The 12,360-nt window shown below is 35.0% G+C and overlaps 1 protein-coding gene across 2 annotated transcripts in view; it reads right to left on the bottom strand.

Annotated features, from left to right (window-relative positions):
• Positions 1-4,147: 4,147 nt before the first annotated feature.
• Positions 4,148-12,360, bottom strand: part of LOC134269569 (OTU domain-containing protein 7B-like) — a 31,794-nt gene continuing 23,581 nt past the window's right edge. The window contains exons 9-12 of one of the 2 annotated variants that reach the window (XM_062751770.1): positions 9,011-9,165; positions 6,480-6,628; positions 6,185-6,310; positions 4,148-5,901 (exon numbers count right to left, since the gene is read on the bottom strand). In XM_062751770.1, the coding sequence (XP_062607754.1) occupies positions 4,586-5,901; positions 6,185-6,310; positions 6,480-6,628; positions 9,011-9,165 (1,746 nt within the window). In that variant the 3' untranslated portion in view covers positions 4,148-4,585. The remainder of the gene's footprint in view (positions 5,902-6,184; positions 6,311-6,479; positions 6,629-9,010; positions 9,166-12,360) is intronic. The other variant, XM_062751771.1, reaches the window with a different exon arrangement.

The following is a 12,360-nucleotide window of genomic DNA, read 5'->3' as shown; positions in this document are numbered from 1 at the left end:
GAGAACATTATTTCTTCATCTCCTCGTACTACGAAAACAACAACAAACAATAGGTACATTTGCCACTTTGCTCACTTAACCTAAGAGAGTGGGTTGAATTTTAAACAGGCAAAGAATGCTTCCATATCAAAATACTGGTAAAAATTTGATCCCCAATTGTGGCCTCTCCATACCAACTGGGTTCATGATTTATACAAATTTGAATCCACACAACCTGGGGCTGCTTCCATAACAATATGACTTAATGGGGCTTTGTTATTCTTGAGAAAAAGGTTATCCTATATATTCCTATGTAAACTTGTATTGAGTGGTCAATTGGTTTCTTGGTCCCCTCTCAAAAGTCTTCATTACACCTTGAAGAGAACCAACATATCAAGTTTCTGTGAAGATATTGAGTGTAGGTATTAATCTTCCTATAAAATAAGTAGCTTCACCAACCCTGTGACTTACAAATGTCTGTCAAAATAGAGGTTCTCATGCAAAATATTCCCTGGTAGATTCGACAGCACTTGGTATACATAAATCTTTTTCGATGCAGTATAAAAGGCTTAAAGGAATCACCTATGTGGCCAGGGTAAGCTGCCTTCAATGGGTCACTTAAGTTCACTGTTCATGTACATGTGCATCTTTTTGTTGGATTCTACTTGCATTTGCTATGCATGCAACAGTGCAATAAGAGGGGTAACTCTTGGAATATTTCTTACATATGAAAATGAGCAATTATTACAGTGGTCTCCCCTGAGAGAAAAAGATACACTGCAATGAACAATTGTTTCATTAAAAGTTTTATTGCAATAAATATAATAGGTATAATAATCAGCAGTGATGTCTAACTAATTCAACAATAAATAGTATACATACTGCATATATCAAACAAAAAAATCATAACACAGGCTCAGTGAATTAAACACATTAGCAATCAACAAGAGGTGACTAACTGTCCAATCTCTCAGTAAGGGATTGATCCTCTAGAATACCCTATTAAACCTACAACTCGCAAATTAAAAATTCTATAATGCTAATAAACAACTGCTCACTCTTTGCAGTAAACGTAACCAAACTGACAATATAATCACACAGCCAGACAAATTCTTCACTAATATTAAAGCCTTCCAATGCCCTTTCTCTGCAATTTTTATCTTTAGTCTGAAATTTAAGATGTTGAATCAGTGCATATTAAAATGTAACAAGAAAATCTTAATAACACAATTATATTATGCTATGGAAAAGCACCACAAATATTTCACAGATATGTATTGTAAACAAATGTGTTTGGCTGTTTGACTGTCTGTAGGTATTCACTAGATGTCTCAAAGGTTTTAAACACAAATTTTAAGGAAAAGTTTATAAAATGCATGACAGGAATCAAGGAGATTTTAAGGTAAATCATTCTGACAATACAGATGTTTGCATGAATACCTTTTTCCTCTTAAATGAGAGGTAAAACTTCTCCTCCATCCAGCTTCTCTAGCAAGATAATAAAATTAAACCAATTAAATAAACAGAGAATCAAATTACTCAGAATATATATTGTGCTTAGTCATTTTGTCATCAAACTACAATAGAGTACTTCATTACATAACACAAATGTAGGTAACCCCTACAGGAAAATGTTCATATTTATAGTACCCCGTCTCTTTTTATTAAAAAAAGGTACAAAAAATAAATTTCACATTGTCTGAAAATATTAAGTTTACACTGACTAGATTAAGGAGACAGTGCTGAACTGAAGAAGCATGTGGGCCACAGAGCTCACCTGAATCAACTCTCTCTGACAAATGACTACTGTAAATCTGGAAATTTTTACATCCATTTTATTTTGCGAATTCGGGTCAAAATGCTGTTGATTAATTTTTACGTTTCAAAATTTTGCAAATGACCACTGCTTTGTTTACATTTTCTTATTGGTAATTTATTTTTCAGAAAAATATTTTTGCGAAAGCAATGAAGTTGCAAATCTGCTAAAAATTTATCTACAGCAAAAATTTCCAGATTTGCAGTATATTACAGTAGATACATAAAAACGTTTTTTTTTTGCAGCAAGCAAAGCAAGTCCACAATTTTAACAATTTACATTTATGGCTAGTTAAATTGTCTAGATTAATTGTATTTGTGATATGGGTGTTGGAGATGTAAAAAGTTTAACTTTATCTTAAATTTTCTGGTAACATTTTATTTGTACAAATGTCAACAAAATGGTCACCTATACTGATAAGGAACATACATGTTCATTTTCCAATGGAATGCAATAAGCATGGAGTTTCTCAGAAACTTTTTCAGTTATACAACCAAATTACTGAAGTAAAGCATCTATTTATGTATATATATGACTGCTTGTACAAAAATCAGGCTGAAATAAATAAGGCCACAATTTTCTTTGTTTTATGTTCAAATACTGTAGATCACTAAATTTTCGCAACACCTTATTTTCGCGAGATAGTCAATGACTCTTTATTAGACATAATTTTCACGAATTGCTGTTTTTACTCTATATAATCATAAGGAATACTTTTAAACGAGAGAATGAAATTTTTGCGAGCTCATTGTCTCGCGTATTTACGCGAAAATAAAGTTCTCGCGAATGAAACGTGATTTACAGTAGGGCTTGCTTTATGAATTTAGAATAAAAAAAAATCACAAAATAATAATGGCCTGAAAGATTCGATTTTTGAGTTATCCAAAACAGTAACTATACCTAGCATTATCAAAAAAAAAATAATAATAATAAAGAACATCCTATTATTAAAACTGTAAGATAACTTATAAAAGTTTGAATTCTTAAAGCAAAGAAAAATAATTAAGTGCATGAAATTGCATAGTAATGCCATAAATTTAAAAAAGTAAATACATGTCTTGTATATTCTAAACATGTGATAATTTGACAAAAGTAAACTCCCTTGCAAATGATCACAACTTTAACAATTCAAAAACATAAATAATAAAAATACACAACACCAAGAAGAATATAGGCCTTGAAAAAAATATTTTTTGATGTGATAATCATATCACCCATTGTAAGTCTGGGGGTGTGTGTCACAACAATTGTCCAAGAATGCAACATAATGCAAATTTTGTCCCCAGTAATAACCTAATGTTTGTCAAATTGGAGTTGTTAAGTAAGTACATGCCCATATCCTTAACAAAATAACACTCCTTATTTTGTCTGTGACCAATTACAGTCTACTTAGCAGGAGACATTTGGCCCATGTAACCATTTTCTGGTATACAGCATTACAGTCAACTTCCTTTATTGGTTTCTTAAATTTGTTTTCTATACATGTACCATTTAACATGTTTAATGTACTAAATTACTGTACTTATTAAGAGAATATTTAAATAAATCTATAAATCTTGTGTTGTCAAAAAAAGTAGATTACAACTGCATAGGTGCAAGAATCTGAACTCTCAGCTCTGAGCAAAAGAAGCCATATTCTTATTTGGAAAAAAAAATCCATAAAGAGATACATGTACATCAGTTTTACACTTCACAGGCATTGCCTTTTATTAAAATGGAATATTGTTTAACTGGACATGTAAATGTAAACAGAATCTGTACTAAAAATTAAACTGCTTTAAAAAGGGAAGAAATTCATATACGGTAATCTGTAAACTGTGACCAAATAGCAAAAATGACTTCTAATGGAATGTTTTCAACATCGCAAAAAAGTGTTTTAATAACTTAAAGTTTTAATTAACTATAAAGTACATGTGTATATTGTTGAACTAAATATTTTGGAAAGTACTAAGGACAAAATTCTACAGTATAATCTTACAGTGATCTACACTTTCTAGATTTTCAAGTCTATATTCTTTTCAATTGTATCACGGAATATCTAAATTAAGAAATGATATGAAAACCATTATATAGAATATGTATATAAAATCAAACACTATTAAAAAAAACTATAATAATTAACACACAGAAAAATACATATACATGTATATACACATAATTGTACATAGTACAAAAGATGCGAAATTCAAAGAGATATAATAAATGTGATTGCCGACAACAATATATACATGTATTACACTGTACAAAAATTTTACTAGCACTTTTTAAATCATATTTTATTGTTATATTAAGGAAAAAATTTAATTCATAAAAGGGAAAAAAACATATGACATTCAAATGTCTTACTCTTTAATAGTTTTGATAATTTTCAGATACCGGTAAAATAAGTTTCTTAACTGGTTTTTATATTAATATATCAGTCTGAAATGTTGTAATATGTAAGTTATGAAATTCTTCCAAAATGTTTGAAGATAAAAAAAAACTTCAGATTTTGTGTCATTGTCCTTTTAGTCATTATTAGCCAGCTAAATACCATATTCAGTATTCTATACAATTTGTATGACTGCATGAAAAAAAAACAACTCAGAATTAAATTCAAAAATTCAATCCCAGTATCAAATCAAAAATCTGAACACTAAATGTATCATCTAATCTAACATCCTTACCAAAGTGCATGTCAAACTTCTAAACATTTACTCCAGCATCTAACATATCAAATCTACTCTGAGTATCAAATCTAAGACCTGGACCCTACCTTGAGTATCTTATGATATAAATAATGGCTAAGTATCAGACACGTGTCAGCTGCTGTTGTTCCTGTCTCTGCTTCACTTTCTTATAACAGGCAGAACAGTAATCATTTTGTTCTGGGCTTCCATAAAAACCACAGCCAGAGGTCTTGCATGGTTTAGCAGCTTTGGGTTGACCTACAGGTTTGACAATATCAGAGGCAGGTCGTCTGTTGGGCTGGGGAGAGGAGGGGGTGAGATTGGTCACAGTGACTGGAATCTCCCGAAGCCTGAAGGAATAGTCAACATTGTCGTAATCTGGTGACGGCGTGCGGGCTCTGATCGGGTTTGACAAGGAGCGGATATCCCTCGTATCTGTCTCAGGAGCCGTTTTTGTCGTGTTGCCGTGGGAGAACGACTGAGGGCGCGGCCTGACCTCAGCCTGAGTTCTCTCCGGTGGAAGATTGACCTTTTGGGGAGCCATGTGGACGGGATTAGAAGTTGAGGTATTTATTTTATTGGCTTTAGGCTTAGGATCTTCCTCCTCTGTCGGTAAATAAAATTTTGATTTCCCGTAACTTTCCACACCATCCGACTTGCCCTTTAAATGACCTCCACCTTTGTACTTTTCCTGCATTTCAGCTTCCTGCTTGTGGTCATTAAAGCACTTGGAACACATGTAGTGAGTCTCAGAGTTACCATACATCTTACAGCCAGGAGTTATACATTCGTTGTTTCTATCCATCTCCATGGATCGCCTCCGTATCTCCTCACCTCTTGCCTGCATCTTCTGTCTGTCCTGCTGGAATTGATGCCGAGCATCCAGCATGTAATTTTTTATCATTTCCTTGTGTACGTCGGTCTGCTTTGTGGAGACCTTGGCACAGAGAACCAGTGACTGCTCCTGCTCAGCCATGGCTGCTATAGTCAAGGGTACACGTGTACTCTGTGTTAAGCCACTACCCACTGATCCTTTTTTACTCAATTTCTGCTCTGGTCCCATGCTCTTCAAGGCTTTTCCTACACTGCCAAAGTTCTTTTTAATCTTTTTGTTGATACTTTTCCCCAAACTCCCAAACTGCTTGGTGACTCCTTGCTGTGAGCCCTGTTTATCTTTTTTCTTGGTATTGTCATCAGATTCATAGGAGCCTCCACTCCTTCTGTCACAGTCACTATCGTACTCCAAATGAGTGGCTGGAAGACGCTCTATTTGTAGGTAAGATTTCAGTAAGTTTATCTTGTCCTCCTCACTGTACACCATTTTGCTGTGAGATTCTGGTGCACTGATTTTGGTTTCCCAGTTATATGAAGGCCCGGGGTCCACTAGGAAATGTACAGGGAGTATCTTCAATGAGGGATCAACCAATGGGATTGCAGCTGAAATAAAGATCATAAAGTCAGGTCATCTAATTCACACTGGACTAAGTTCTGAATAAAACTTTTTTTCTTATATAAAAGGATGCTTGCATAGACTGTAAAGCTGACAGATTAAACCATTGTTGCCAATACAGCTGTTCATTTCTAAAGAATTTTCAACAGTCACTAGAAAATAGATAAAGGTTAGTTAAAAAAATCACACACTAAATGGAGTCATTGCAGAGTTAAATGATGAAAATGAAGTAACATGTCACCAGAATAAACAAACAACTTCAAAACTCACTTGGAAGACTGTCTTTTTCATCTGTTTCCATAGGAACTAATGCTGAGAAATGTGCTGCATCATAAGTCAGCAACAGAGGAGACTGGTAACAGCTCTTTGGATCACATTCAAGGGGGAGATAAATCCCTGTAACATTGGATGGATACTTTTCATACATACAGATCCTATAAATTTAATTCCTTAAAACAGTTTCTACCAAAAAAAAAAAATAAATAAAAATAAAGTAACAATCTATAAACAGTTTATATACTGAAGAGTGGTGTCTGTATTTAATACATCTTTTTCTACACTGTACCTCCAAATGGTATGGGGGCTAAAGCCTCCCCCATGGAGTCCTTTAGTATTGTATCAGCCACGATGACTATTGTACGCTGTAAGATGTGAGAGAGCACAAACACATGGAACTCCTCCAAGCTCTCGTAAATCACAGGTGAATTCTCATCACTGGAAAGGAAAGATATTATAAGACAAAGCATTAATTAAAACCCTGCTGGTTCACATCACAAAAGGCATTTTGATCTGTGGGGTAGGTAAGACATGAAACATTTTTAAATCTCAAAGTAAAATAAGAAATCCTTAAAGGTCATATACTGTAGCCAGATCAAGAAGTGTATGATAAAATTTAATCAAGTTTTTGCCAAGAAATATACTAATTAAATGACCCAAGACATAATATTTGTAAATTCAAATTCTGAAGTCCATTTACAATTGGTACATTGTACGTGAACAAGAGATGTTTGTAAAACACTTATGCCCCCCTCCCCCACAAATTGGAATTTTTCTAAGTTGAAAAGGGCATAACTCTGTCAACCAGAAGTCTCTGTCGAGACTGAAGCTCTACTGGTTTGTACTTATAGCAAAGGAAGAGAAAAGTACTTAAGCAGTTAGAAATTGAAACTTTTCAACAGCAATAAATAGAATAATGATCCTTGATTAAGTCTCTTTATGTTCTTAGTGTAGTCTACTTGCATGCCACATTATATTATAACCAGACTAAAACTGTTATTTGGAGTAGCATTTTGAGAGTATTTAACAGAAATTTCTATTTTTAGTAACCACGGCAACACCGTTCATCGAAATCAAAAACCGATACACAGAATTATGTATCTTAGTGTAGTCTACTTGTGTGCCAAGTTATATTGAAATCAGACCAAAACTGTAGGAGGAGTAGCATTTTGAAAGAATTTCACAGAAATTTCTATGTTTAGTAACCACGGCAACACCGTTCATCGAAATCAAAAACCGATATACAGAATTATGTATTTTAGTGTAGTCTACTTGTGTGCCAAGTTATATTGAAATCAGAACAAAACTGTAGGAGGAGTAGCATTTTGAAAGAATTTCACAGAAATTTCTATTTTTAGTAACCACGGCAACACCGTTCATCGAAATCAAAAACCGATACACAGAATTATGTATCTTAGTGTAGTCTACTTGTGTGCCAAGTTATATTGAAATCAAACCAAAACTGTAGGAGGAGTAGCATTTTGAAAGAATTTCACAGAAATTTCTATTTTTAGTAACCACGGCAACACCGTTCATCGAAATCAAAAACCGATACACAGAATTATGTATCTTAGTGTAGTCTACTTGTGTGCCAAGTTATATTGAAATCAGACCAAAACTGTTGGAGGAGTAGCATTTTGAGAGTATTTAACAGAAATTTCTATTTTTAGTAACCACGGCAACACCATTCGTCGAAATCAAAAACCGATACACAGAATTATGTATCTTAGTGTAGTCTACTTGTGTGCCAAGTTATATTGAAATCAGACCAAAACTGTAGGAGGAGTAGCATTTTGAAAGAATTTCACAGAAATTTCTATTTTTAGTAACCACGGCAACACCGTTCATCGAAATCAAAAACCGATATACAGAATTATGTATCTTAGTGTAGTCTACTTGTGTGCCAAGTTATATTGAAATCAGACCAAAACTGTAGGAGGAGTAGCATTTTGAAAGAATTTCACAGAAATTTCTATTTTTAGTAACCACGGCAACACCGTTCATCGAAATCAAAAACCGATACACAGAATTATGTATCTTAGTGTAGTCTACTTGTGTGCCAAGTTATATTGAAATCAGACCAAAACTGTAGGAGGAGTAGCATTTTGAAAAATTGTTTACAGACAGACAGACGGACAGACAGACGGACGGACGACGGACGCATTACCATCGCATAAGCTCTTCTGGTCTCTGACCAGTAGAGCTAAAAATGGTTGATCATACCCAAAACAGAACTTGATCTAGATATTCATCTGACTAATTTGTATATTAAATTCCATTTCAATATGTGCAACCTCTCAAAAGAAAATGATCGGAAACTGCAAATAACTGGAATTTTTCTAAGTCCAAGGGGCATAACTCTTTTAATTATGGTGCGATTGTACCCAAAACAGAACTTGACCTAGATATTCATCTGACTAATTTGTATATTAAATTCCATTTCAAAATGTGCAACCTCTCCAAAGAAAATGAACAGAAACTGCAAATAATTGGATTTTTTCCAAGTCCAAGGGACATAACTCTGTCAATTATGGTGCCATCGTATCCAAAACAGAACTTGACCTCGATATTCATCTGATATACCTGTATACCAAATTTCATTTCCGTATGTGCAACCGTTATGAAAAAAATGAATGGAAACTAAATGGACCGACAGACAGCAGCAAAGCAGTATGCCCTCCCTTCTTCGAAGGAGGGCATAAATAATGCATTGTTTCATAAATAACATGTAAATTGAATATTTCTATACAAGACATTTCATTTGTATACTTCAGTTTCTAAATATTTAGAATATGTCTGACAGGTTTCAGAACCTGAAACCTGGATGTAACGTACTCGCTAGAGTTAGTTATGGGGCTGTCACAACAGCTGCTATTCCTCCGAATTCCCGGTAACAGCCGAGGTTTTGTGGACGCCAACTTCAGTACACTATTCCACTCTGTCTGCCACTCTTCCTCCGAGAATATCAGACCAGCCTACAAAATACCAAAAAGTGAAAATTTTAGTGAGAGGTGAAAATCAGTACTGATATATATATTTAGTAAGAAGTAATTTTTAGCAATTTTATAATGACAAGGGAAATAGAAATAACAACCGATATGGAATAAATTGTTAGCGATACTCAATTTTAGCATTCTTAGAACCAATGCTAATAATGCCAAAATAGAATCCTCACAAAAAATTCTGCGTATATGGTGATAAATTTTGTCTATATCTGTTACCAATTAGACTACAAAATATTGCACATTAATTAGTCTAAAATCATTAGCTGAAAAGTAAATAATGTAAGTTATTTAATCACACAATCCTGACCCTTTGTCTTTATTATCAGAGCCTAGATCGGAGCCTAGATCCAGAAAGTCTCTTTACTTTCCCACATTCAGCTGGAGTTTTAATATGATGCTGTTAGTTTGAATAAGGCCTAGTAAAAAAATACATGTATGTTTGTTTCCGCTTTCGGGCTGAAAAAATATAGGGTAGGTAGGTAGGCAATTTTTTTAAATTTTTTTATTTTTTTTTTGCTTCTTTAATCAAAACGTGTATAGTAGTAACATTAATGAATAATGACAAAAGAAATGGTGTTTTCAAGCATTTCTGTGAGTTAAAACTTGTAATAGAAAGGTGATCCAAACTTCTTTCTGTCTTGAAAAGCTTGCAGAGTTGGAGACTATAATTCCCTGGAAGAAATCTTGCACATCATGGGCCAAAAGCATTAAAAAAATATTCAGGGTCGGCACTATAAATTAGGGTCGGTCGGAAAGCGGAAACAAACATATTTTTTTTCTAGGCCTAAGTAATTTTGTTACAGATTAAATAACAAGAGGCCCAGGGGCCACAGCGCTCACCTGAGCACATCGGCTAGATAAAAAGCACATATCAGATCAGAACTGAAAGTTTACGGGGGGGGGGGGGGGGGGGGGGGGCTTGAATTTTAACCCCCAGGGGGTCATGATTTGAACAAATTAGAATCTACACTACCTGAAGATGATTCAATTTCAATAGAAAAAAATCACTAATCATGGCTTTGAAGTAACTGAAAAGATTTTATAAGGTTTCCCTATATATCCCTATGTAAAATTTTGGTCGGCCATTTTGGCCCCATCCTAGCCCCAAGGGGTCTTGATTTGAACAAACTTGAATCTACACTACCTGAGGATGATTCCACATGAATTTCATCTTTCCTGGCCCAGTGGTTCTTGAGAAGAAGATTTTTAAAGATTTTTCCTATATATTCCTATGTAAAACTTTGGTCGGCCATTTTGGCCCCACCCTAGCCCAAGGGGTCATGATTTGAACAAACTTGAATCTAAACTACCTGAGGATAATTCCACATGAGTTTCATCTTTCCTGGCCCAGTGGTTCTTGAGGAGAAAATTTTTAAAGATTTGTTCTATATATTTCTATGTAAAACTTTGGTCGGCCATTTTGGCCCCACCCTATCCCCGGGGGTCATGATTTGAACAAACTTGAATCTACACTATCTGAGAATGATTCCACATGAGCTTCATCTTTCCTGGCCCAGTGGTTCTTGAGAAGAAGATTTTTAAAGATTTTTCCTATATATTCCTATGTAAAACTTTGGTCGGCCATTTTGGCCCCACCCTAGCCCCAAGGGGTCATGATTTGAACAAACTTGAATCTACACTACCTGAGGATGATTCCACATGAGTTTCATCTTTCCTGGCCCAGTGGTTCTTGAGAAGAAGATTTTTAAAGATTTTTCCTATATATTCCTATGTAAAACTTTGGTCGGCCATTTTGGCCCCACCCTAGCCCCAGGGGTCATGATTTGAACAAACTTGAATCTACACTACCTGAGGATGATTCCATATGAGTTTCATCTTTCCTGGCCCAGTTGTTCTTGAGAAGAAGATTTTTTTAAAATGCCATTAATTTTTCTCTAATTCATAATTATCTCCCTTTTGAAAAGGGCGAAGCCCTTCATTTGAACAAACTTGAATCCCCTTCACCCAAGGATACTTTGTAGCAAGATTGGTTGAAATTGACCCAGTGGTTCTTGAGAAGAAGATGAAAATGTGAAAAGTTTACGACAACGACAACGACTACGACGACAACGACGACGACAACAACGACAGACAACGGACAAATTTTGATCAGAAAAGCTCACTTGAGCCTTCGGCTCAGGTGAGCTAAAAATTGAAGAGAAATTCCATAGTTTCAATCTCTTATTTTTTTTGAAAATGCACTAATACAACTTTAAATTTCAAATATACTTTGAATTCCATCCCCTTTTAACAGAGGGCTAATTGTATTTGGCGCGTTGGCGTGCCAGCGCGTCCATCTCATCCCAATATCACAAAAGTATTTTCTCCCTGCATTAAAACACTCAAAAGACAGCGATTTTCTTTATAATTTAAACGTTATCGCTTATATTCAAGTTGACATCCCGAGCCCAACTGTATTTCCTTGTTAGGTGGATCCAGAAAAAAAATCCCTAGGAGGTGATGGCTCAAATCGCAAGGGAAAGAGGTCCGAGGCATAGCTTTAGTGATTTTACTATTTCAGTTTAAATAAATTTGAATTTTCAAGGAATCCGGATCTCCTTTGATCCATGCATGCCTTACCACAATTTGTGCAAATCCGATTTTTACCCTAATTTTCGAATTGGCCTACGGTACTTTCGATTTCTCTCTCTCTCTCTCTCTCTCTCTCTCTCTCTCGTATATATATCTTCAAATTTTAACTATATATAGCATTTAAGGTGTTTCGCTTCTGACGAAATTGAATTCACCGCGCAACTCGAACTGCCGGAAATTGGTCTGAATGTCGTTATAATAAAGAATTCAATACGGCAGAGAATTAATAGTTTCTACAAATAATTATAATCATCATCCATAGAAAGTAACATAATGACGATTTTTTATGCCAGAAAACAAACATATAATAAGCATTTTACATTTCGCGGATGTGAACCGGATTACGATAATGTAAACAAAAAGCAGACGAGAAGTCAAGGTCTGCGCGGTAACTTTGGTTGAGATGGTGAAACCAAAGTACAGACGCCATGGGTTCGTCTCGAAAAAGCAGAAGGAGAGATATGATAAAGTATCTGCAGGGCAATTGACTCGATGGATTAGGGGAGCTATCCTTACAGACCACAGTTACTCCGCCAGTGCAACCCCTGTCAGCGTTGATCACGATCACGGTTT

The sequence above is a fragment of the Saccostrea cucullata genome, unplaced genomic scaffold (genome assembly GCF_032062105.1).
Source record: "Saccostrea cucullata isolate Sc308-1 unplaced genomic scaffold, CSIRO_AGI_Scuc_v1 ctg262, whole genome shotgun sequence".
In the NCBI taxonomy this organism is placed as follows: domain Eukaryota; kingdom Metazoa; phylum Mollusca; class Bivalvia; order Ostreida; family Ostreidae; genus Saccostrea; species Saccostrea cuccullata.
The sequence above is the reverse complement of the archived record's forward strand: the minus strand, read 5'-3'. Positions and strand labels throughout refer to the sequence as shown.